Source organism: Salmo trutta, chromosome 38 (genome assembly GCF_901001165.1).
Source record: "Salmo trutta chromosome 38, fSalTru1.1, whole genome shotgun sequence".
NCBI classification, from domain to species: Eukaryota; Metazoa; Chordata; class Actinopteri; order Salmoniformes; family Salmonidae; genus Salmo; species Salmo trutta.
This window is the reverse complement of record NC_042994.1, coordinates 6,843,478-6,869,989: the sequence shown is the minus strand read 5'-3', so window position 1 is coordinate 6,869,989 and position 26,512 is coordinate 6,843,478. Positions and strand designations below refer to the sequence as shown.

The 26,512-nt window shown below is 45.7% G+C and overlaps 2 protein-coding genes and 2 long non-coding RNA genes across 4 annotated transcripts; all 4 read right to left on the bottom strand.

The window, feature by feature from the left end:
- Positions 1 to 25,330, bottom strand: LOC115178142 (transcription factor SPT20 homolog). The gene is made up of 6 exons (XM_029739181.1): positions 25,190 to 25,330; positions 25,044 to 25,096; positions 24,027 to 24,956; positions 258 to 1,923; positions 141 to 177; positions 1 to 57 (listed from the first exon to the last, which is right to left on the bottom strand). Exons 1-5 carry the CDS (start codon positions 25,210 to 25,212, stop codon positions 168 to 170), a joined length of 2,682 nt encoding a protein of 893 aa, XP_029595041.1. The 5' UTR covers positions 25,213 to 25,330; the 3' UTR covers positions 1 to 57; positions 141 to 167.
- Positions 2,453 to 3,197, bottom strand: LOC115178143 (uncharacterized). Its single transcript, XR_003872560.1, has 3 exons — positions 3,087 to 3,197; positions 2,941 to 2,993; positions 2,453 to 2,853 (listed from the first exon to the last, which is right to left on the bottom strand). It is a non-coding gene; the product is annotated as an uncharacterized LOC115178143 (long non-coding RNA).
- Positions 11,485 to 12,658, bottom strand: LOC115178145 (uncharacterized). Its single transcript, XR_003872562.1, has 3 exons — positions 12,506 to 12,658; positions 12,355 to 12,413; positions 11,485 to 12,248 (listed from the first exon to the last, which is right to left on the bottom strand). It is a non-coding gene; the product is annotated as an uncharacterized LOC115178145 (long non-coding RNA).
- Positions 20,902 to 24,008, bottom strand: LOC115178141 (mediator of RNA polymerase II transcription subunit 15-like). The gene is made up of 3 exons (XM_029739178.1): positions 21,158 to 24,008; positions 21,041 to 21,077; positions 20,902 to 20,958 (listed from the first exon to the last, which is right to left on the bottom strand). Exons 1-2 carry the CDS (start codon positions 23,977 to 23,979, stop codon positions 21,068 to 21,070), a joined length of 2,832 nt encoding a protein of 943 aa, XP_029595038.1. The 5' UTR covers positions 23,980 to 24,008; the 3' UTR covers positions 20,902 to 20,958; positions 21,041 to 21,067.
- Positions 25,331 to 26,512: the final 1,182 nt, after the last annotated feature.

Below are 26,512 nucleotides of genomic sequence, written 5' to 3'. Positions count from 1 at the left end.
CATTTTTGAAAATAAAATTGTTTATTGATTCCATCACGCTAGAGCACCAGCAACTTCCTGGTCGAAACAAAAGCAGAAAGAAATGCAAACAGTGTCAACATACAGAATGTTAAGTAACCAATGTCAAAAACAATTCTCACCATTAGAGCTTCTAGAGGATGACTCCATTACATTTCCCTGTTGATAAACACATGGTTAGTACAAAGAACTTCAAAGTCAGAGAGTAAAGTTCAGAGAAGGTTAAAGTTATCCATTACCTTGCAGAATCCTTCACTAGTGGTGGATGTATGCTTGGTGCACCAATGCCAACATAACTGTCCTTAGTAGCATTTCCACTGTCAACAGGCATAGCCTCCCTAGGAGTGTAGCGGGTTTGGGAGAAGACAGTTCTGCCCTTCTCGTAGTGCGATTTGGAACTGTAGGAATAGATTGGGATGACACCCAACTGTTCAACAATGCTGGCCTGAGAGCTACCAGAGACACCATCTTCAGTGCTTTCGTGGTGCTTCTGCTGAGACATTGGGGCCAGTTGCTTCTGGGGCATTTGAGCTACATGCCATAATTGCTGAGGCATGGGGGTCAGTTGCTTCTGCGGTAGAGGCATGGAGGCCAGTTGCTTCTGGGGCATTTGAGCTACATGCCATAATTGCTGAGGCATGGGGGTCAGTTGCTTCTGCGGTAGAGGCACGGAGGCCAGTTGCTGCTGGGACATTTGAGCTGGGTACCACACTTGCTTGGGTACGGCGGTCGGTTGCTCCTGCGGAAGAGGCGTGGAGGCCGATTGCTTCTGCTGCTGGGGAAATTGAGCTGGATGCCACACTTGCTGATGTGTCTGCGGCATGGCGGTCAGTTGTTTCTGCTGCTGGAGAATTTGAGCTCGATACCATGTTAGCTGGGGCACGGCGTTCAGTTGTGTCTGCAGCATTTGAGCTGGATGCCACCCTTGCTGGGGCACGGCGGTCGGTTGCTTCTGCGGCATGGAGGCCAGATGCTTCTGGGGCATTTGAGCTGGATACCTAACTTGCTGGGGTATGGTGGCCGGTGCCTGCTGGGGCATATGCACTGGATGCAACACTTGCGGCATTATGGTGGCCAAGTCATTCTGCTGCTGAGGTTCAGCAGTCGGTTGCTTCTGCTGCTGAGGTTCAGCAGTCGGTTGCTTCTGCTGCTGAGGTTCAGCAGTCGGTTGCTTCTGCTGCTGAGGTTCAGCAGTCGGTTGCTTCTGCGGCATTTGAGCTGAATACCACACTAGCTGAGGTATGGCGGTCAGTTCCTTCTGCGGTAAAGGCATTGGGGCTGGTTGCTTCCGCTCCTGGGGAAATTGAGCTGGATGCCACACTTGCTGAGGTGGCTGGGGCACGGCGGTCGGTTCAATTTGCTGCTTAGGTTCAGTAGCTGGTTGCTTTTGCTGCTGAGGCATTTGAGCTGGATGCCACACTAGCTGAGGTGGCTGGGGCATGGCGGTCAGTTCAATTTGCTGCTGAGGTTCAGCGGCCGGTTGCTTCTGCAGCTGGGGCTTTTGAGCTGGATACCATGCTTGCTGGGGCATGGCAGTCAGTTGCTTCTGCAGCATTTGAGCTGGATGCAACACTTGCTTCTGCTGCTGAGGTTCAGCAGTCGGTTGCTTCTGCTGCTGAGGTTCAGCAGTCGGTTGCTTCTGGGGCATTTGAGCTGAATACCACACTTGCTGAGGTACGGCGGTCAGTTCCTTCTGCGGTAAAGGCATTGGGGCTGGTTGCTTCCGCTCCTGGGTTAATTGAGCTGGATGCATCACTTGCTGAGGTGGCTGGGGCATGGCGGTCGGTTCAATTTTTTGCCGAGTTTCAGCAGCCGGTTGCTTCTGCTGCTGGGGACATTGAGCTGGAGTCCACACTTCCTGGGCCAAGGCGGTCAGTTGCTTCTGCTGCTGAGGTTCAGCGGTTGGTTGCTTCTGGGGCATTTGAGCTGGATGCCACTCTTGCTGAGGCATGGCGGTCAGTTCCTTCTGCCGCCGAGTTGCAGAGGCTTGTTGCTTCTGGACCATTTTAGCTGGATACCACACGTCATGAGGCTGCTGGGGCATGGGGGCCGCTTGCCACACTTGCTGAAGCGTGGCAGCCGGTTGCTTATGCTGCTGGGGCATTTGAGCAGATTGCCACAGTTGTGGTGGATTGGCGGTCAGTTCCTTCTGCGGTTGACGCATAGGGACTGGTTGATTCTGGGGCTTTTGAGCTGGATACCACACTTGCTGGGGCATGGCAGTCAGTTGCTTCAGCAGCATTTGAGCTGGATGCAACACTTGCTGAGTTATGGCGGCCGGTTCCTTCTGCTGCTGAGGTTCAGTAGCTGGTTGCTTTTGCTGCTGGGGCATTTGAGCTGGATGCCACACTTGCTGGGGCATGGTGGCCGGTTGCTTCTGCGGTGGAGGCATTGGGGCTGGATACCATGCTTGCTGGGGCATAGCTGTTGGTTGGTTCTGAGGTATAGGCATTGGAGCCAGTTGCTTCTGGGGCATGGTGGTCAGTTCCTTCTGCTGCTGAGGACCAGTAGCTGGTTGCTTTTGCTGCTGGGGTATTTGAACTGGATGCCACACTTGCTGAGGTAGCTGGGGTATGGAGGCCTGTTCCTTCTGATGCTGAAGTTCAGTAGCTGGTTGCTTCTGGGGCATTTGAGCTGGATACCACATTTTCTGAGGTGCCTGGGGCATGGGGGCCAGTTGTTTTTGCAGGATGGCAGCCGGATGCTTCTGTTGCTCTTCGGTCAGCTGCGCTTGCATTTCAGCTGTTGGAGAGTTGTAATTACCATATCCTTTAGACCCAAGTGAGCCTGCATAGAGCCATGCTGCATCAGAACCTAGTGCAGGATACCCATCACCTAGGTTAGAAAAAGTAAAGTATAATGCCAGCCTTTGAAGTTACTGGAACCGCAACTGTTATTTGAAATTAATGTGTAGAAACTCACTTGATGTAGAACAGGTTATCCCTCCAATTAGCAGGCAACAAAGCCAAGAAACTCTTTTAAAAAAAGAAAGTCTGTTATAAACATAGCTACCTGTAACACCTGAAGGACAAGGGAAACAAACTAGATCAATACTTTTAAAAACCTACCTGAAAGCGATTCCAATCATCATGGCCACTTTGCGCTTCAAAACCTCCCCAGTAATCAGAACTAATGGTCAGTATAAGCCCTAGCATAATATCCCTTTTGCTGTATCTGGCAGGCTTTTGGTTGCTCCTTTTAAACAAATCCCCAGACCCTTCTAATGTCATTGGCTAATTAAGGACAGCTGTAAGCCCCTGAACTACATTTGATTCCTAATTCCAAATTGACCCCTAAATCCTACACCCTGGCCTAAACACTTCTGTGAATCAGAAATGATTGAATAGGTATAAGCAATATGGCCACAATTGCATCCAGCCTATCAGAAGGCAAGGTGAAGCAATTACCATATTGCTATAACCTATCTGATCGTTTCAAATGCCCATAAGTGACTAAGTGGTAGGTTTTGGGGCTAGGGGTTGATTTGGATTTCAGACATATACTCAGGTATGGTTGATTCTCTAATTGAGTTCCTGACAGGTTTGACAGCCCTTACTCTAAAGCGCGCTTCAAACTCATTACACGGAGGCCCGAGTGTCTGTGGGTTTTTGCTCCTTCCTTGTACTTGATTGCTGAATTAGGGCCACTAATTACTCCCCTCACCTACAGTAGTTGTCTAGGTCTTAATTGAAAGGAAAAAACAAAAACCTACAGACACTAGGCCCTCCATGGAATGAGTTTGACACCCCTGCTCTCAAGTAGGAAACACATTTTGTCTTGGCACTTCATCGATCGGGTTAAAATTATTGCTTGTACAAAATTCCCTTGATTCATTTGAAGTTTAGAGGCTAAATGAGCAGTTAGGCACCATTATTTTACACATGCCTTCTTTTAAACAGTGTGTTTCATTCAGCATAGCAACAGTAGATGGTTAACAAGTTTCAGTTGTACATAGCGCAACATCTTGGACAAATTCTGAATTCAGACAGACGCCAATTAAACACTCACATTATGCAAACACACCACACACATATGCTTTTGATGATCTGAGTCTTTCATTTTTCAGACGCAAACATATAGTAGGGCTCATTTGAGTGGTAAGGCTAAAGCAACTGACTGTAGACCAAAGTCAAGAAGTAAAGTCAGGAGAGGTGCATCTGCCACAACCGAAATTCGGATACTAATGTCATTTTCCAACAGCAAGGCTCAGATCACCATGGCAGTGTTGCCATTGTTTATAAAAGGTTTCCTTTATAATGTCAAAAAAACATGTCTCCAACACCCACTCACAAACTGAAATCATTTGTGTGTACATTATACAATCAATAAATGAGAGAGCCTCAATCACATCATTCATTTATGCACTGTAGGCTACACATTAACTGCAGCAAATTGGTTCCTGTTTCAGTCATGTTTTTGTTCGCATGGGTCAAACAAAAACGCTAATGATTGGTTGACAATTGTGGCGGATGAATCAGAATTAGTTGGGTAAAATAGATAATTAAGATGTTTTATTTGCATAATATGCTCATGTGAGATACATTCACATATGACAAGAATCTGTTAAACCATGTGAAGGGATGGCGTGATTAATGGGGAACCAATTACTTGTCTCCACAATGTCTGTGCGCAAGTCACTCCCTCCTTTGGCATTGGGGGAAGGTGTATGGCAGTGTCTGGACAATTGTATGTCCTCTCTGATGTTGCACTTATCTTGGGATAGTGTATGACCTAGAGGCTCACTCCCCTCAGTGAGCTTGTCCAGGAGTGGAGTCAAGAGGGGGTTTACTTGAGATGAGAGTATCTAGAGTTGTCAATTGATTTATGCCATTGGATGAGCTAATGGTTCTGTTCTATATCGTGCCAGGGAGAGACGGTTCCAGTTTGGGGTAGGAGGACCAGACAATGGTCTATACAATGAACACTGTTGACACAGCAGTTGCTGTCTGCTATGTTTTATAGATATCTTTCATACAAAACTTAACCTTGTGACCCATTCTATGTATCTGTGGTTCGTCATGTATCTTGTATCTTGGCTATAAAAGATCTTGTACTTCTGTGTAGTCACTTTTCAATGGTTCATTAGAGATAGCGCATCATTGAAAGTCAAGTGCTTTTGCAAAAGCATCTTAATTATTAAAGATGTAGTTTTAAGTATAACTGACTGGTGTGTGAAGTTTGTAACTCTCCTCATTTAGTAATGCAGAAATTAGCCACCACACGACGGAGCCTCCACGTGACAGGTGACGGCTGCAGGATGAAGTTGGTGAAGAGCAGAGATTTTTGTAAAGTTCATGCAGTCCACATATATACTCACGTCGGAAATGTTTTATTCCCAGAACGCAACACACTTTGAAAGGCGGTGACCAACAATTGTCACCGACTTGACAATAGTGATCAGCTCGAAGGTGCCCACTATCTCCATAAAATGTCTCACTCATGTGGATGAAATAAAACACAAGACAACAACCCATCTCATCATCCTCTGACCGTCTACCCTCCTTTGTGGAAGCATTTTCTTCCAATGTTGTCTCAACTTTGATTGTAGTACACATCCACAAACACATAAACTGGAATGCAACTGTTTAGATAGCTATGCATATATCTCCAGCCCCCTTAAATCTGCCAAATAGTGTTTTCCCTATTCCGACTGATGTTTCCACTTTGCACTCCATCCCTGATAATTATACTTGATTCCAAGTCTGTGCCTTGAAAATTCCCATCTCCTTTTCTTCTCCTGTTTGTTTAAGCACAGCAGGCAGACAATCTGTTCTTTTATATTCACCCCAAGTGCTCCAATCCTTCTTTACTTTATTATACAGCCCTTAATGTCTAGAAATCTGCACTCACTCCCCTCTTCCACTGCTATAGGCTGGCCTACTGTAACTGGAACACAAATGTATGTCACATTAATCAGACCTGGGTTCAAATACTATTTAAAATATTTCAATTAATTTCACATACATTCAAAGTAAGTATTTTGATCTTTTATTTGAAAAGATAAGTAGTTAAATGCTTTTATGTATTTGGAAATACACTTGGAAAGATTTAGAAAAACTCAAATTCACACACTCAAATACACTCCACTGCAAAGTATTTGAAAATACTGTCAAATAATACAATTTGTCAGACTATTTGGTTTTTACAAATAAGCATTCAAATACAAAAATATGTTTTTTGGGGGGAGGGGGGGCTGTGTATTACAAGATCCTGAAATACACATGTTTTTGAACACAGGTCTGCGCTTAAATGTAGCATTTGCATGAAAATACACAAATATGTATTGTATTGTAATATACTGCATCATATTCTATTGTATTTGTTTTTTCTTTGTGATTTCATTTGAAATCCTCAACTGTTCTTTTTTCTGAAGACAGATTCCAATTCTTCTTTCTGTTAGACCCTCCAGGCCCTAGGACCCTCCAGGACTTGACCTCACATAAAGACACACCATGCCCACCAGAGCACACACATAGCCTACATACGATTCAGGTAGAAATCAATACTGACTCCAAAACAGACACAATTATTATTTACATTCATTTTTTTGCTTGTTTTACAACTCAGTTTTAGGATCAGGTACTACTGCCTGCTTCACTTCCTAAAATTAAGAAAAAAGTATTTGAGAAGCAATATAGATACATTATAAAGAGGGAACTCAGTATAATTTACTGCTGCTTTCTATATATTATCAAAGCCACTTAAACGTATACTGCTCCATAGACATGTGTTCAAATAGAATTTGTTTCTTTGAAATACTTTTTTAGCTGCTCTTAATTGACTTTTTCTGTCACTCCAGGCAGGCTCAATCAACCCTCAAAGAAAACCAATACTATTTGAACTCAGGTTTGTTTTCACCTCAAACCTTGAGATCGCCTCTTATAAGTGAGTGGAGATCTCTACCTCGGCCATGAGCCATTTCATGTCTGACACGCCGTCGTAAATGCCCACGCGGGAAAGGTCGCGTGACATCAGGCTGAAGTAGCTCAGAGATTTTTCATTGGACTTCACCCTGTTTACCAGCACAAACAGGAACTGTGACAAATAAATCATAGTTATGTTCAGTAGGGCACAACGTAGCAAAACGTTCTGCAACGGAAACTAAAACCTGTGGTTTTATTGGACGAGACCAATGTCAACAGTAGTTCAATATATACAGTATCTCACAAAAGTGAGTACTCCCCTCACATTTTTGTAAATATTTGGGTATATCTTTTCATGTGACAACACTGAAGAAATATATATATATAATATTTTGTGTGGCCACCATCATTTTCCAGCACTGCCTTAACCCTCTTGGGCATGGAGTTCACCAGAGCTTCATAGGTTGCCACTGGAGTCCTCTTCCACTCCTCCATGACGACATCACGGAGCTGGTGGATGTTAGAGACCTTGCACTTCTCCACCTTCCATTTGAGGATGCCCCACAGATGCTCAATAGGGTTTAGGTCTGGAGACATGCTTGGCCAGTCCATCACCTTTACCCTCAGCTTCTTTAGCAAGGCAGTGGCCGTCCTGGAGGTGTGTTTGGGGTCGTTATCATGTTGGAATACTGCCCTGTGGCCCAGTCTCCAAAGGGAGGGGATCATGCTCTGCTTCAGTATGTCACAGTACATGTTGACATTCATGGTTCCCTCAATGAACTGTAGCTCCCCAGTGCCGGCAGCACTCATGCAGCCCCAGACCATGACACTCCCACCACCATGCTTGACTGTAGGCAAGACACACGTCTTTGTACTCCTCACCTGGTTGCCGCCACACACGCTTGACACCATCTGCACCAAATAAGTTTATCTTGGTCTCATCAGACCACAGGACATGGTTCCAGTAATCCATATGCTCGTTCTGTGCGTGATTTCCTGCAAGACAGGAATGTCAGTGTTCTGTCATGGCAGGCAAAGAGCCCGGATCTCAATCCCATTGAGCACTTCTGGCACATGTTGGATCCGAGGGTGAGGGCTAAGGTCATTCCCCCTAGAAGTGTCTGGGAACTTGCAGGTGCCTTGGTGGAAGAGTGGGGTAACATCTCACAGCAAGAACTGGCAAATCTGGTGCAGTCCATGAGGAGGAGATGCACTGCAGTACTTAACCTCTCTCGGGTATGTGGGACGAAATCCCACCTAGTCAACAGCCAGTGGAATCGAGTGTCGCGAAATACGAAAAACCTTAAAAATGCTATAACTTCAATTTCTCAAACATATGACTATTTTACACCATTTTAAAGACAAGACTCTCGTTAATCTAACCACATTGTCCGATTTCAAAAAGGCTTTACAACGAAAGCAAAACATTAGATTATGTTAGGAGAGTACCCAGCCAGAAATAATCACACAGCCATTTTTCAAGCAAGCATATATGTCACAAAAACCCAAACCACAGCTAAATGCAGCACTACCCTTTGATGATCTTCATCAGATGACACTCCTAGGACATTATGTTATACAATACATGCATGTTTTGTTCAATCAAGTTCATATGTATATCAAATACCATCTTTTTACATTAGCATGTGATGTTCAGAACTAGCAAACACACTGAAAACTTCCGGGGAATTTACTAAATTACTCTTGATAATCGTTTACAAAATACATAACAATTATTTAAAGAATTATAGATACAGAACTCCTTTATGTCAGATTTTAAAATAGCTTTTCGGCAAAAGCACATTTTGCAATATTCTGAGTAGATAGCTCGCCATCACGGGCTAGCTAATTTGACACCCACCAAGTTTGGCGTTCACTAAACTCAGAATTACTATAAGAAAAATTCGATTACCTTTGCTGTTCTTCGTCAGAATGCACTCCCAGGACTTCTACTTCAACCACAAATGTTGTTTTGGTTCAAAATAATCCATAGTTATGTTCAAATATCCTCCGTTTTGTCCGTGCGTTCAGGTCCCTATCCGAACGGAGATGCGCGGACGCATGTCGTGACAAAAAAATTCAAAATATTCCATTACCGTTCTTCGAAGCATGTCAAACGCTGTTTAAAATACATTTTTATGCTATTTTTCTCGTAAAATAGCGATAATATTCCAACCGGGCGACGCTGTTTTCGTTCAAAGGCTGAAAGAAAAACATGGCCACTTCTCGGGGCCGCGCATCTCCTGTCTCTGAGCCACCAGCCTGACCACTCACAAACAGTGCTCCTGTACCTAGCCCAGAGACAGCAGAGATCTCATTCCACTTTCTGGCACCTTCAGAGAGTCTATGGGAGCCTTAGAAATTGTCACGTTACAGCAGAGATCCTGTATTTTCGACAGAGATGCCACAGAAGCAGAAGAAATGGTCAGAGAGGGCACTTCCTGTGTGGAATCTTCTCAGGTTTTGGCCTGCCATATGAGTTCTGGTATACTCACAGACACCATTCAAACAGTTTTATAAACTTTTGTGTTTTCTATCCAAATCGACCAATTATATGCATATTCTCGTTTCTGGAAAAGAGTTGTAACCAGTTTAAATCGGGTACGTTTTTTTTATCCGGCTGTGAAAATACTGCCCCCTACCCTAGAGAGGTTTTAATGCAGCAGGTGGCCACACCAGATACTATTACTTTTGAATCCCCCTTTGTTCAGGGACACATAATTCCATTTCTCTTAGTCATGTCTGTGGAACTTGTTCAGTTTATGTCTCATCTTATGTTCATACAAATATTTACAAGTTTAGTTTGCTGAAAATAAAAACAGGTGACAGCGAGAGGATGTTTCTTTTGAGTTTATTTTAACTTCATTTGCAGTGAAATGATAAAAATGTATCTTTAAATTGTCTTGGGAACAGGAGTTGATATTTCTATCAGCGTCTCAGGGAAAATGCGAATGCACGTGTTGTCATCTTTGCTAACAGACAGCATTTCAACCACATAAAATACACACCCAAGACTAACTGAAGTTACCATTCTCAGCTTTCCATTTCCTTATAATCTGTCAAAATGACATTTGGCACAGGACCAATGTGTTCTAGCATGCTACCTGCTCCTTCAATCATTTTACCTGTTAAGGTTACTAATGCATTCAGTCTATCAACGCAAGACATTTGTGAGCACTACTTTAGTCTTATGGGGCAACAAGTTGTGACAGAAGAGAAGCTGCATGTATTAAACTAGTTGACAAATGGCCTACCTAATGTAAGTAAGCAGAAGCTTGTCTAAATTAGGGGTGAAAGTAGCCATTAAACTCAGTTATGGTGGATCAAACTGAGCAGGTAGCCAACTTTAAATTGATTTCTTTGACAGAGTCAGACAACCATGAGATGCGAAACGGAGCCTGTGCATACTACAAAACACAGAATTAAGATGTTTACATGCCACAGTAGCCCATCTCCGGGGTACAAGCTTTCAGGTTTTTGTAAAACAGGATTTGATGTTTACATGTCAACACAAAATAAATACTTCAGTATCCATGTAAAGGTGGGTTCAGTGGCTTTAATGTAGAGCCAACCAGCAAAGAACTTATACATTTGAAATCCAAAAGATTAGGAACTGTGAACCACATTCCCTTTTACTACAAATTGCACTGGCAACCAACACTGTTCTCAACCAACAAGCCAAAGGTAGACAAACACACAGTATTTCAAAAACACAAGGAGGCCCTTTTAAAGGTACAATATTTTATTGTTTTACAAGTAATGCAGGGTAGCATGAGCAGCAGCAACTCCCTGGCCATCGCAAAAGCATACAGTGGAAGCTTAAAGAAAGTGTCAGCAACAACTCAGAAATGTCATCCAAAGGATGAATCTACATTTACAATTCTGTTGATAGCTGATTAGTACAAAGGATTTCAAAATCAGAACGCAAAGTTCAGATGTGTAAAAGTTATACATTACATTGCATCCCAGTAGCCGTAGCCTTGTGGTGGGGCTCCTTTAGCAGGTTGAGAGTTTTTAGCAGGTGGGGATATGCTTCTCCGCTATCAAAAAGGTATAACCTCCCCACTGGTGTGGCAGGATTGGGAGTAGACAGTTCTGCCATTCTCATAAACCGATTTGTAACTATATTGGGATGAGGACTGACTGTTCAACGATGCTGCCTTGAACGCTGCTGGAGCTGACACATTAGGTGCTTTCATTGTCACCATCAGACACAAAATCCTGAGAAACATCACTGCTGCTAAAATCCATGTTGCTTGAGGAGTTGGCCCTCCTGTTCAAGGCTGTGCTCCTGCCGAGGCAAGGGCGCCTGTCGCTCCTGCCGAGGCAAGGGCGCCTGTCGCTCCTGCCGAGGCAAGGGCGCCTGTCGCTCCTGCCGAGGCAAGGGGCGCCTGTCGCTCCTGCCGAGGCAAGGGGCGCCTGTCGCTCCTGCCGAGGCAAGGCCGCCTGTCGCTCCTGCCGAGGCAAGGGCGCCTGTCGCTCCTGCCGAGGCAAGGGCGCCTGTCGCTCCTGCCGAGGCAAGGGCGCCTGTCGCTCCTGCCGAGGCAAGGGGGCCTGTCGCTCCTGCCGAGGCAAGGGGGCCTGTCGCTCCTGCCGAGGCAAGGGGGCCTGTCGCTCCTGCCGAGGCAAGGGCGCCTGTCGCTCCTGCCGAGGCAAGGGCGCCTGTCGCTCCTGCCGAAGCATTTGAACCAGATTCCGCACTTGATGAGGCAAAGTGGCCGGTTGCTTCACATAAGGTATTTGGGCCAGCCGTGACGCTTGCTGAGGCATTGTGGGTGGCTGCTTCTGCTGAGGCACGGGAGTCGGATGCTTCACCCAAGGTATTTGGGCCAGCCGTGACACCTGATGAAGCATTGTGGCCAGGTGCTTCACCTAAGGTATTTGGGCCAGTTGACACACTTGCCGAGGCATTGTGGGTGGCACTGTGGCCAGTTGCTTCTGCTGCCGAGGCTCCGTGGCCAGTTGCTTCCGAGGAACCGTGGCCAGATGCTTCACCTAAGGTATTTGGCCCAGCTGTAACGCTTGCTGAGGCGTTTCGGGTTGCTGCTGCTGCTTCACCCAAGGCATTTGGGCCCGCCCTGACACCTGATGAAGCATTGTGGCCAGATGATTCACCTAAGGTATTTGGGCCAGTTACCACACTTGCCGTGGCATTATGTGTGGCCGCTTGCGCTGCCGAGGCATTACGGGGGGCCGCTTGCGAGGCACTGTGGCCAGTTGCTTCACCTAAAGTATTTGGGCCAGTCGTGGCACTTGCTGAGGCATTGTGGGTGGCTGCTTCGGTACGGGATCCAGTTGCTCCACCTAAAGTATTTGGGCCAGTCGTGGTTCCTTTTAATTTATTTTGGGGAATATATCTATAGTTACCTGCGAAATAAAAGAAAGTTACAAATCGTAAAATGCCAGCATTTGAAGTTCTGGGATTTATACAGTGTTACTTTTACTGAATTAAAATGTGTAGAACAAAACACACCTTTAGGTGGAGGATAACAGGTTATCCCTCCAATTAGCAGGCAACAAATCCAAGAAAGTCTAAAGAAAAAGAAAAACATCCTAGTCAGTTAAATACAGCTACCTGTAAAACATGGAAGACAAGGGAAACAAACTAGAGCCATACAACTTACCTCAAAGACATTTCAAAACTCACAGCCATTTTTCTCATCAAAACCTCAGTATTCAGAACTAATGGTAGCCAGAAGCCTTACCAGGAGATCCCTGATATTGTATCTGATTGTCTTTCTTGCTGCGCCTTACAAAGGAATCCTAGACCCTTCTAATCTGGCTGGTTAATTAGGTACATCTGCAAGCCACTGAACATCATTTCCATTGGTCCAATTTCCCAATTGAGATTAGGGGAGCTTGATTTCATTCAGCTGGTGTGCTGGAGGGTTTGCGCATCATGGACAAATCCAATGGTTTTAAAGAGTGAACTCTACCTACCCATTGCACTGGGTGAGCTTAATCAAGTGCACCTTTTATTTCATGCTAATTAAGATCCTGCCAGGGGCTTTTGCAGGTGCAACCTCAGTGGTCCGGTAGAAGTGTGATATGCAAAAATATATTTTTGATTTTTCAAAGTAGCCTCACTTTGCCTTGATGACAGCTTTGCACACTCTTGGCATTCTCTCAACCAGCTTCACCTGGAATGCTTTTCCAACAGTCTTGAAGGAGTTCCAACATTTGCTGAGCACTTGTTGGCTGCTTTTCCTTCACTCTATGGTCCAACTCATGCCAAACCATCTCAATTGGGTTGAGGTTGGGTGATTGTGGAGGCCAGGTCATCTGATGCAGCACTCCATCACTCTCCTTCTTGGTCAAATAGACCTTACACAGCCTGGAGATGTGTTGGGTCATTGTCCTATTGAAAAACAAACGATAGTCCCATTAGGCGCAAACCAGATGGGATGGCGTATAGCTACAGAATGTTGTGGTAGCCAGCGTGCCTTGAATTCTAAATAAATCACAGACCGTGTCACCAGCAAAGCAGCCCCACACCATCACACCTCGTCCTCCATGCTTCATGGTGGTTACCAAACATGCGGAGATCATCCGTTCACCTACTCTGCGTCTCACAAAGACACGGCGGTTGGAACCACAAATCTCTAATTTTGACTCATCAGACCATAGGACAGATTTACACCGGTCTAATGTCCATTGCTCGTGTTTCTTGGCCCAAGCAAGTCTCTTCTTATTGGTTTCTTTGGGTAGTGGTTTCTTTGCAGCAATTCGACCATGAAGGCCTGATTCACGCAGTCTCCTCTGAACAGTTGATGTTGAGATCTGTCTGTTACTTGACCTCTGTGAAGCACTTATTTGGGCTGCAATTTTTGAGTCTGGTAACTCTCATGAGCTTATCCTCTTCCGCAGAGGCAACTCTGGGTCTTCCTTTCCTGTGGTGGTCCTCATGAGAGCCAGTTTCATCATAGCTCTTGATGCACTTGAAGAAACGTTCAGTTCTTGAAATGTTCCCGACTGTCGTTTCCCTTCGCTTATTTGAATGGTTCTCACTATAATATGGACTTGGTCTTTTACCAAATAGGGCTATCTTCTGTATACCACCCCTACCTTGTCACAACACAACTGACGCATTGAGAAGGAAAGAAATTCCACAAATTAACTTTTTACAAGGCACACCTGTTACTTGAAATGCATTCCAAGTGACTACCTCATGAAGCTGGTTGAGAGAATGCCAAGAGTGTGCAAAGCTGTCATCAAGGAAACGGGTGGCTACTTTGAAGAATCTCAAATATAAAATATATTTAGATTTTTTTAACACTTGTTTTGGTTACTACATGATTCCATATGTGACTCACCACCTGGATTCGATCTTATGTAGTAAAATGTGAAATTATGTTTTATTTTTATTTTACATCTGCTAAAAGTAGAGACTCAGAGCTTCAAAATGGTATATCATGACAGTTGATCAACTTTTAATCTCACTTTTGAGAAAATCACCTTTGAATGTTTTGGTATCTAGTTTAGAGCTCTTCTTTGTCTACACCCATTCAGCATCGTTCACGATGATTTGTTTACCTCTGGTTAACATGAAAACAGCCTAACCAATTCTGCTGGAAACAATTTCATGATGCTTTCTTGCAGACGTTTACTGACATCGGCCATATTCAACGGGTGTTGTACACATGTCACGTAACGTTAGCTAGATAAACAACAATGAACAAAGTGGCAACAATGCCACAGTGCTGGGAGCTAACCAACCAGGTCCAATGTTAGCTAGCTAACATTAGGCTCTAACAAGAAAAGCAAATGGCTCTGGGAAACAAATAATAACGTCAGCTAGGGAACCAGCCAGCTAACTGTACACTTTAGCTTGAAATGAAACCACTTTGTCAAAATTAGAAATGTGTCATATCTGAAAATGTAGCTAGCTAATGCTAGACTATAAACATGCATCATGGATGGTCTCCCTGTCAGGAATGCCATACCACGGTTGCACGGTTTGAAGATGTTATCCGGAGACAGGTGTTTTCTCCATCTCTTTAGCTATCATACTCTAATTACACTGATTTCAAATCTTGATCCTCCAGAAAACGGAGAGAAACACTTATGCAGCTCCACTATACAAAACATGTTTTAAAAAGCAGCGTTCGACAGGATTACCAACACAGACTGACGAACTCAAATAGACAGACGACTTCAATACGGCAGACCAATCCGAACTCCTCTCTCGGCATGTCCAGCCCACTCATTATCTCAAACAATCATGGCTAGTGAGAAGTTTGCTTACTTTTACTGTGGCTTAACCAGCAAGGCTCGTAATTTAACAATTGTATTGGTATTTACAGATGGCATACATGTTTGTTATTAAGGCACATGAAAGTTCACATGTTCGAGAAGGAATTTCTGCCAAAAAACGCATTTAGATTTTTACGTTCAAACGGCTCTCCTGTGAAGTCGTGACTTGCGACATACGCCTAGTTCCCTGAATCGGGTCACATATGTGTTATTTCATAGTTCTGATGTCTTCACCATTATTCTACAATGTAGAAAATAGTAAAAATAAAGAAAACTCTTGAATGAGTAGGGGTGTCCAAATTTGAGTGCTACTGCATGGTAGACAAGAGATTGTCCGACAACACAGAATTACATTTTTTTACATAAAAGCAGACCATTGAATGCGTATACAATTTTATCCCGTGTCATGAGTCTTTGGCCAAACAGGCAGTCGACTACAGCAGGCAAATGTGTTCATTTGTGTCAATGTTTGTGAATGAGTTCCATGTATCCTAGCTAAGCTTCCCTGCTGGTGCCTTGCCGGCTTCATCATTGGAACTTAAATGGATCCATTTCAGGTCTGAGTTCTCATACTATGTAGTTAGATGATTTCACCAACAATACTTGGTTTAGAAAAATGTACTTGTTTTATTTTTTTTATTTAACCTTTATTTAAGCAGTTAGGCCAGTTGAAAACAAGTTCTCATTTACAACTGCGACCATCCCCAAAGCCAGGTGTTGGCTTTGGGGATGACCAGTGAAATATACCTGCTGGAGCACGTGCTAAGGGTGGGTGTTGCTATGGTGACCAGTGAGTTGAGACAAGGCGGAGCTATACCTAGCAAAGACTTATAGATGACCTGGAGCCAGTGGGTTTGGCGACGAATATGTAGCGAGGACCAGCCAACGAGAGCGCACAGGTCACAGTGGTGGGTAGTATATGGGGCTTTGGTGACAAAACGGATGGCACTGTGATAGACTGCATCCAATTTGCTGAGTAGAGTGTTGGAGGCTATTTTGTAAATGACATCACCGAAGTCAAGGATCGGTAGGATAGTCAGTTTTATGAGGGCATGTTTGGCAGCATGAGTGAAGGAGGCTTTGTTGACGTTCTATTGTCTGTTCGAGAATATCTTTGTTAATTGATAGGTTAAACCGTTCCAGGCATTGTAAAGTTCAAGTACGCTGAATCCATTTTTTAAGACCCTGTGGTACGATAAATGGACTTGCAGGAGGAATGAGCTATAGGTTAAAAATCTATTGACGCTCATGTGAATCAATATAGGTAACAACAAAGAAATCGATAAATTTAAGCTAAAAATATCAGGTTTTTGCATGGGCTGCATCTTGATCCACTTTATCCGCCTGCCCATGTCGCCCTTCCGCATCTGGTGCATCTGAGCTACAGCGGAGTTTGTCAGACCATGTGACATAACAGAAATCCATCTTCTCACGAAAGCATCTGTGGCGTCTGAACGGTTTGGCCTACAAACTATTATGACCACTATGGAAAGGGGAGACTCACGAATATGGTTCCGTTTTGCTCTACGACCCCAACAAGTTTCACGGACTCATCTGAACGTAAGCCATACAAACTAATGGATGCATGGAGGTAGTTGTGTCAACATACATAAAGGGTTAAATATGTGCCATCACCTACATATTGGACAGACTTCAAAACTTTGCCATTTATAAAAAGGTGTTATTCAATGTGTTTCTGTGGGCAGCAAAGGCAAAATTCTATATTTTATCAAAACATTGTGATAAAATGTTGATACCTAAAGTGTCCCAAAAATGTATACAGCTAATTGATCATGGTATGAACGTTTAAAACAATTCCTTATGTTAGCTTAGTACTCTCCCTAAGGCTCAGACTGCGGTTGAAGAATACGTCTGGATTGTCAACACCGTGTACAATGCATGCCTACATAACTACATCTAAAGTGCACTACATGACCAAAATTATGTGGACAGCAGCTTGTTGAACATCTCATTTCAAAATCATGGGCATTAATATAGAGTTTACTCCCCCCAATTGCAGCTATAAAAGCCTCCACTCTTCTGGGAAGACGTTCCACTAGATGTTTGAACATTGCTGCGGGAACTTCCTTCCATTTAGCCGCAACAGCATTAATGAGGTCAGAAACTGATGTTGATTGATTAGGCCTGGCTCGCAGTCGGCGTTCCAATTCATCCCAAAGGTGTTCGATAGGGTTGAGGTCAAGGCTATTTGCAGGCCCGTCAAATTCTTCCACACCAATCTCAAACCGTTTCTGTATGGACCTTGCGTTGTGCACAGGGGCATTGTCATGCTGAAACAGCAAAGGGCCTTCCCCCCAAACTGTTGCCACAGTTGGAACCACAGAATTGTCTAGAATGTTATTGCTATTTCCCTTCACTGGAACTAAGCGGTCTAGCCCAAACCATCAAAAACAGCCCCAGACCATTATTCCTCCAACAAACTTTAGTTGGCACTATGCAGTTGGGCAGGTAGCGTTCTCCTGGCATCCGCAAAACACAGATTCTTCCTGCCCGATGGGGGGAGGGATCAGTCTCTCCAGAGAACTCACTTCCATTGCGCTAGAGTCCAATGGCAGCGAGCTTTACACCAAGTGTTGTAACCGAGGACAGACGATTATGCGTTACAGCACTGTTCTGAGAGTTTGTGTGGCCTATCACATTAACAGGACTTATTTGACCGGGGTAGCATTTAACAAACTCACTTGGAAACGTGTCATCCTGTGACTGTGCCACGTTGAAAGTCACTGAGCTCTTCAGTAAGGCTGCATGCATGGCTGTGTGCTCGATTTTATACGCTGATGAGGCCAAACTAGCCGAATCCAGTAATTTGAAGGGGTGTCAACATACACAAAATAGGACCATGAGGAAGGTCTGACAATTCGCCACTTGACAACACTAACGTAGAGCCAATCTTTGAATTTGAACAACCAGTAGCAAATGTAAACACCAGATATTTGAAAACTGAGCCACATTCCCTTTTACTACAACCTGCACTGGCAACCCACATCATCTGTTTGAAATCAGCAAGCACAGTGGGCACAGGAGAACCCTCAGTATTTCAATGACACATTTTTATTGATTCAATCATGCAAGAGTACCGGCAACTTCCTGGTCAAAACAAAAGCATGACTAAAACCTGAAAGAAATTAAAACAGTGTCAGCAACAGAACCTTATTTAATCAATTTGACATTAAAAGTCTCACCACCAGCTTCTAAAGGATGACTCCACCATTATATTTTCCTGTTGGCATATACATGCTTAGTAAAAAAGGACTTCAAATTCAGAAAGCAAAGTTAAGATCAGATTAAAGTTGTACGTTACCTTGTAGGATCCTTTATGTGCTTGGTTCAAATATGCCAACATCACTGTCATTGGGAGCATTTCCACTGTCAACAGGCATAATCAGTCAACAGGAACGGATTGGGAAGAGAACTGACTGTTCAACGATGCTGGCCTGAGAGCTACCAGAACCACCATCTTTAGTACTTTCGTAGTGCTTCTGCTGAGACATGGTGCCAGTTGCTTCTGGGGCATTTGGGCTGGATGGCAGACTTGCTGAGGCATGGCAGTCAGTTGCTTCTGCTGCTGGGGCATTGGAGCTGGATACCACACTAGCGGAGGCTACTTAGGATCAGCGTCCAGCTGCTTTTGCATCGGAGCTGGATGCCGCACTTGCTGGGGCATAGGGGCCGGTTGATTCTGCTGCTTGGGAATTTGGGCTGGATGCCACACTTGCTTCTGCTGCTGAGGCATGGCAGTCAGTTGTTTCTGCTGCATTCAAGCTGGACGCCACACTTGCTAAGGCATGGCGGTCGGTTGCGTCTGCCGCCGAGGCTCAGTGGCCGGTTGCTTTTTTTGCTGGGGCATTTAAACCAGATGTCACACTTGTTGGGGCACGGCAGTCGGTTGCTTCTGCTGCTGAGGCATTGGAGCTGGATGCCACACTTGTTGGGGATTGGGGGCCGGTTGATTCTGCTGCTGCGGCATTTGAGCCAGATGCTTGATCAGAGCTGGATGCCACACTTTGAGGCATGGCAGCTGGTTGCTTCTGCGGCATGCCACACTTGCTGAGGAATGGGGGCCGGTTGCTTCTGCTGCTGGGTGAATTTGGGCTGGATGCCACACTTGCTAAGGATTCTGTGGCATGGCAGTCGGTTGCTTCTGCTGTTGAGGCACAGCAGCCGGTTGCTTCGCCGAAGATATTTGCGCTAGCTGCCACACTTGCTGAGACATTGTAGCTGGTTGCTTCTGCCAAGGCGGCTCCTTTTGTTGCTGGGACACAAGACAGTTTATTTTGTTTAGCTAGGCAAGTCAGTTAAGAACAAATTCTTATTTACAGTGACCGCCTACTTGTGAAGCCCACCGGCCAAACCCTCCCCTAACCCGGACGACGCTGGGCGAATTGTGCGCTGCCCTATGGGACAACCGATCACAGCCATTTGTGATACAGCACTGAACAAACCCGGGTCTGTAGCGACGCCTCTAGCGCTGCGATGCAGTTCCTGCACCACTCGGGAGGCCTTCTTGCTGGGGCATAGGAGCTGGTCCCTCTTGTTGCTTTAGAATAGGACCTTGTGTCTTTATATCAATAATTACCTAGGAGCCAAGAAATTTCTGCATAGTAAAATGCCATCATATATTCAAGTTATTGGCACTATACAAAGTGTTATTTTAACTGAATTACTTTGTGTAGCACAAACACCTTTAGGTGGAGCATAGCAGGTTATCCCTCCAATTAACAGGCAACAAATCCAAGGAATAATAAAAATGTATCCTTCAGTTAACAGCTACCTGTAAAACCTGGAACAAAGAGGGAAACAAACAAGAGCTATACAACTCATCTCAAGTAGTTCAAAAGTCACAGCCCTTTTTCAAATCCACACCTCAATATGAAAACCAATGGTAGCCAGAAGCATTACAAGGAGATCTTCCTAATTGTAGCTGATCATCTTTGTTGCTGCACCTTATAAAGGAATCCTAGACCCTGCCAGCCACTGAACTGAACTTCCATTGGCCCAATTGAGTTTAGGTGCGCTATACTTCATTCAGCTGGTGTGCTGGAGGGTTTGCACATCATGGACCGATCCGATGCTTTTATAGAGGGAAAGCCAACTATCCACTGCACTGGGTGAGCTTAAATCAAGTGCACCTTTTTAATGCAGGCTAATGAAGTTCCTGCCAGGGGCTGTTGCAGGTGCAACCTCAGTGGTCCGGTAGAAATGTGTTGTGCATAAAGGCTGCAGACACATTGAGATTGTGTCAAATTCCATATTGTGACAAATTAAATGAAGTAGTCTGGGGTTGAAGTGTCCAAAACAACATTTGAGCCATGACCTAGATGTGGGACAGACACCTAAACTGATTTGACTTTGCCATATGGGCTATAGTATAAGGCCAAATGCAAGTTTAAAACTAAAAGGTCACTCAATTCTAATGCCAAATGAGCCATGGTCTGACCATCTAAAAACAATTCCCTATACATTAGCTTACTCACCAACAGCTTAGACCGAGGTTGAAGACAGTCTCACTGTATACAATGCATGCCTACAGCTGAAGTATGAACATGAGGAATGTCTGACAAGTCACCCCTTGACAAATGTTCTTATGTAGACCCAAGCTATTATTTTGAACAACCAGTAGCAAAGGTGAAAAGATTAGAAAAGCAAAGAATTAACTTAAACGCAGTCATTTTTACTACAGACTGCACACCACCTGTTCTCAATTAGAAGTAATGGACACAAGAATCATTATTTCACAGAGACAAAACATTTTTGAAAATAAAATTGTTTATTGATTCCATCACGCTAGAGCACCAGCAACTTCCTGGTCGAAACAAAAGCAGAAAGAAATGCAAACAGTGTCAGCAATACAGAATGTTATGTAACCAATGTCAAACAATTCTCACCATTAGAGCTTCTAGAGGATGACTCCATTACATTTCCCTGTTGATAAACACATGGTTAGTACAAAGAACTTCAAAGTCAGAGAGTAAAGTTCAGAGAAGGTTAAAGTTATCCATTACCTTGCAGAATCCTTCACTAGTGGTGGATGTATGCTTGGTGCACCAATGCCAACATAACTGTCCTTGGGAGCATTTCCACTGTCAACAGGCATAGCCTCCCTAGGAGTGTAGCGGGTTTGGGAGAAGACAGTTCTGCCCTTCTCGTAGTGCGATTTGGAACTGTAGGAATAGATTGGGATGACACCCAACTGTTCAACAATGCTGGCCTGAGAGCTACCAGAGACACCATCTTCAGTGCTTTCGTAGTGCTTCTGCTGAGACATTGGGGCCAGTTGCTTCTGGGGCATTTGAGCTACATGCCATAATTGCTGAGGCATGGGGGTCAGTTGCTTCTGCGGTAGAGGCATGGAGGCCAGTTGCTTCTGGGGCATTTGAGCTACATGCCATAATTGCTGAGGCATGGGGGTCAGTTGCTTCTGCGGTAGAGGCATGGAGGCCAGTTGCTTCTGGGGCATTTGAGCTACATGCCATAATTGCTGAGGCATGGGGGTCAGTTGCTTCTGCGGTAGAGGCATGGAGGCCAGTTGCTTCTGGGGCATTTGAGCTACATGCCATAATTGCTGAGGCATGGGGGTCAGTTGCTTCTGCGGTAGAGGCATGGAGGCCAGTTGCTGCTGGGACATTTGAGCTGGATACCACACTTGCTTGGGTACGGCGGTCGGTTGCTCCTGCGGAAGAGGCGTGGAGGCCGATTGCTTCTGCTGCTGGGGAAATTGAGCTGGATGCCACACTTGCTGATGTGTCTGCGGCATGGCGGTCAGTGCAGCGACTTGTTGCTTCTGGATAATTTTAGCTGGATACCACACGTCGTGAGGCTGCTGGGGCATAGGGGCCGGTTGCTTCTGCGCCAGATGCCACACTTGCTGAAGCATGGCAGCCGGTTGCTTATGCTGCTGGGGAATTTGAGCTGTTTGCCACAGTTGGGGTACGGCGGTCATTTCCTTCTGCGGTAGATGCATAGGGGCTGGTTGCTTCTGCTCCGGGGGAAATTGATCTGGATGCCACACTTGCTGAGGTGGCTGGGGCATGGCGGTCAGTTCAATTTGCTGCTGAGGTTCAGCGGCCAGTTGCTTCTGCAGCTGGGGCTTTTGAGCTGGATACCATGCTTGCTGGGGCATGGCGGTCAGTTGCTTCTGCAGCATTTGAGCTGGATGCAACACTTGCGGCGGCATGGTGGCCGGTTGCTTCTGCGGCATGGAGGCCAGTTGTTTCTGCTGCTGGAGAATTTGAGCTCGATACCATGTTAGCTGGGGCACGGCGGTCAGTTGTGTCTGCAGCATTTGAGCTGGATGCCACCCTTGCTGGGGCACGGCGGTCGGTTGCTTCTGCGGCATGGAGGCCAGATGCTTCTGGGGCATTTTAGCTGGATACCTAACTTGCTTCTGCTGCTGAGGTTCAGCAGTCGGTTGCTTCTGCTGCTGAGGTGAATACCACACTAGCTGAGGTACGGCGGTCAGTTCCTTCTGCGGTAAAGGCATTGGTGCTGGTTGCTTCCGCTCCTGGGGAAATTGAGCTGGATGCATCACTTGCTGAGGTGGCTGGGGCATGGCAGTCGGTTCAATTTTCTGCCGAGTTTCAGCAGCCGGTTGCTTCTGCTGCTGGGGACATTGAGCTGGAGTCCACACTTCCTGGGCCAAGGCGGTAAGTTGCTTCTGCTGCCGAGGTTCAGCGGTTGGTTGCTTCTGGGGCATTTGAGCTGGATGCCACTCTTGCTGAGATATGGCGGTCAGTTCCTTCTGCCGCCGAGTTGCAGAGGCTTGTTGCTTCTGGACCATTTTAGCTGGATACCACACGTCATGAGGCTGCTGGGGCATGGGGGCCGCTTGCCACACTTGCTGAAGCGTGGCAGCCGGTTGCTTATGCTGCTGGGGCATTTGAGCAGATTGCCACAGTTGTGGTGGATTGGCGGTCAGTTCCTTCTGCGGTTGACGCATAGGGACTGGTTGATTCTGGGGCTTTTGAGCTGGATACCACACTTGCTGGGGCATGGCAGTCGGTTGCTTCAGCAGCATTTGAGCTGGATGCAACACTTGCTGAGTTATGGCGGCCGGTTCCTTCTGCTGCCGAGGTTCAGTAGCTGGTTGCTTTTGCTGCTGGGGCATTTGAGCTGGATGCCACACTTGCTGGGGCATGGTGGCCGGTTGCTTCTGCGGTGGAGGCATTGGGGCTGGATACCATGCTTGCTGGGGCAAAGCTGTTGGTTGGTTCTGAGGTATAGGCATTGGAGCCAGTTGCTTCTGGGGCATGGTGGTCAGTTCCTTCTGCTGCTGAGGACCAGTAGCTGGTTGCTTTTGCTGCTGGGGTATTTGAACTGGATGCCACACTTGCTGAGGTGGCTGGGGCATGGCGGTCAGTTCAATTTGCTGCTGAGGTTCAGCGGCCGGTTGCTTCTGCAGCTGGGGCTTTTGAGCTGGATACCATACTTGCTGGGGCATGGCAGTCAGTTGCTTCTGCAGCATTTGAGCTGGATGCAACACTTGCTTCTGCTGCTGAGGTTCAGCAGTCGGTTGCTTCTGCTGCTGAGGTTCAGCAGTCGGTTGCTTCTGCTGCTGAGGTGAATACCACACTAGCTGAGGTATGGCGGTCAGTTCCTTCTGCGGTAAAGGCATTGGGGCTGGTTGCTTCCGCTCCTGGGGAAATTGAGCTGGATGCATCACTTGCTGAGGTGGCTGGGGCATGGCAGTCGGTTCAATTTTCTGCCGAGTTTCAGCAGCCGGTTGCTTCTGCTGCTGGGGACATTGAGCTGGAGTCCACACTTCCTGGGCCAAGGCGGTAAGTTGCTTCTGCTGCTGAGGTTCAGCAGTTGGTTGCTTCTGGGGCATTTGAGCTGGATGCCACTCTTGCTTCTGCTGCTGAGGTTCAGCGGTTGGTTGCTTCTGGGGCATTTGAGCTGGATGCCACTCTTGCTGAGGCATGGCGGTCAGTTCCTTCTGCCGCCGAGTTGCAGAGGCTTGTTGCTTCTGGACCATTTTAGCTGGATACCACACGTCATGAGGCTGCTGGGGCATGGGGGCCGCTTGCCACACTTGCTGAAGCGTGGTAGCCGGTTGCTTATGCTGCTGGGGCATTTGAGCAGATTGCCACAGTTGTGGTGGATTGGCGGTCAGTTCCTTCTGCGGTTGACGCATAGGGACTGGTTGATTCTGGGGCTTTTGAGCTGGATACCACACTTGCTGGGGCATGGCAGTCGGTTGCTTCAGCAGCATTTGAGCTGGATGCAACACTTGCTGAGTTATGGCGGCCGGTTCCTTCTGCTGCTGAGGTTCAGTAGCTGGTTGCTTTTGCTGCTGGGGCATTTGAGCTGTATGCCACACTTGCTGGGGCATGGTGGCCGGTTGCTTCTGCGGTGGAGGCATTGGGGCTGGATACCATGCTTGCTGGGGCATAGCTATTGGTTGGTTCTGAGGTATAGGCATTGGAGCCAGTTGCTTCTGGGGCATGGTGGTCAGTTCCTTCTGCTGCTGAGGACCAGTAGCTGGTTGCTTTTGCTGCTGGGGTATTTGAACTGGATACCACACTTGCTGAGGTAGCTGGGGTATGGCGGCCTGTTCCTTCTGATGCTGAAGTTCAGTAGCTGGTTGCTTCTGGGGCATTTGAGCTGGATACCACATTTTCTGAGGTGCCTGGGGCATGGGGGCCAGTTGTTTTTGCAGGATGGCAGCCGGATGCTTCTGTTGCTCTTCGGTCAGCTGCGCTTGCATTTCAGCTGTTGGAGAGTTGTAATTACCATATCCTTTAGACCCAAGTGAGCCTGCATAGAGCCATGCTGCATCAGAACCTAGTGCAGGATACCCATCACCTAGGTTAGAAAAAGTAAAGTATAATGCCAGCCTTTGAAGTTACTGGAACCGCAACTGTTATTTGAAATTAATGTGTAGAAACTCACTTGATGTAGAACAGGTTATCCCTCCAATTAGCAGGCAACAAAGCCAAGAAACTCTTTAAAAAAAAGAAAGTCTGTTATAAACATAGCTACCTGTAACACCTGAAGGACAAGGGAAACAAACTAGATCAATACTTTTAAAAACCTACCTGAAAGCGATTCCAATCATCATGGCCGCTTTGCGCTTCAAAACCTCCCCAGTAATCAGAACTAATGGTCAGTATAAGCCCTAGCATAATATCCCTTTTGCTGTATCTGGCAGGCTTTTGGTTGCTCCTTTTAAACAAATCCCCAGACCCTTCTAATGTCATTGGCTAATTAAGGACAGCTGTAAGCCCCTGAACTACATTTGATTCCTAATTCCAAATTGACCCCTAAATCCTACACCCTGGCCTAAACACATCTGTGAATCAGAAATGATTGAATAGGTATAAGCAATATGGCCACAATTGCATCCAGCCTATCTGAAGGCAAGGTGAAGCAATTACCATATTGCTATAACCTATCTGATCGTTTCAAATGCCCATAAGTGACTAAGTGGTAGGTTTAGGGGCTAGGGGTTGATTTGGAATTCAGACATTTACTCAGGTGTGGTTGATTCTCTAATTGAGTTCCTGACAGGTTTGACAGCCCTTACTCTAAAGCGTGCTTCAAACTCATTACACGGAGGCCCGAGTGTCTGTGGGTTTTTGCTCCTTCCTTGTACTTGATTGCTGAATTAGGGCCACTAATTACTCCCCTCACCTACAGTAGTTGTCTAGGTCTTAATTGAAAGGAAAAAAACAAAAACCTACAGACACTAGGCCCTCCATGGAATGAGTTTGACACCCCTGCTCTCAAGTAGGAAACACATTTTGTCTTGGCACTTCATCGATCGGGTTAAAATTATTGCTTGTACAAAATTCCCTTGATTCATTTGAAGTTTAGAGGCTAAATGAGCAGTTAGGCATCATTATTTTACACATGCCTTCTTTTAAACAGTGTGTTTCATTCAGCATAGCAACAGTAGATGGTTAACAAGTTTCAGTTGTACATAGTGCAACATCTTGGACAAATTCTGAATTCAGACAGACGCCAATTAAACACTCACATTATGCAAACACACCACACACATATGCTTTTGATGATCTGAGTCTTTCATTTTTCAGACGCAAACATATAGTAGGGCTCATTTGAGTGGTAAGGCTAAAGCAACTGACTGTAGACCAAAGTCAAGAAGTAAAGTCAGGAGAGGTGCATCTGCCACAACCGAAATTCGGATACTAATGTCATTTTCCAACAGCAAGGCTCAGATCACCATGGCAGTGTTGCCATTGTTTATAAAAGGTTTCCTTTATAATGTCAAAAAAACATGTCTCCAACACCCACTCACAAACTGAAATCATTTGTGTGTACATTATACAATCAATAAATGAGAGAGAGCCTCAATCACATCATTCATTTATGCACTGTAGGCTACACATTAACTGCAG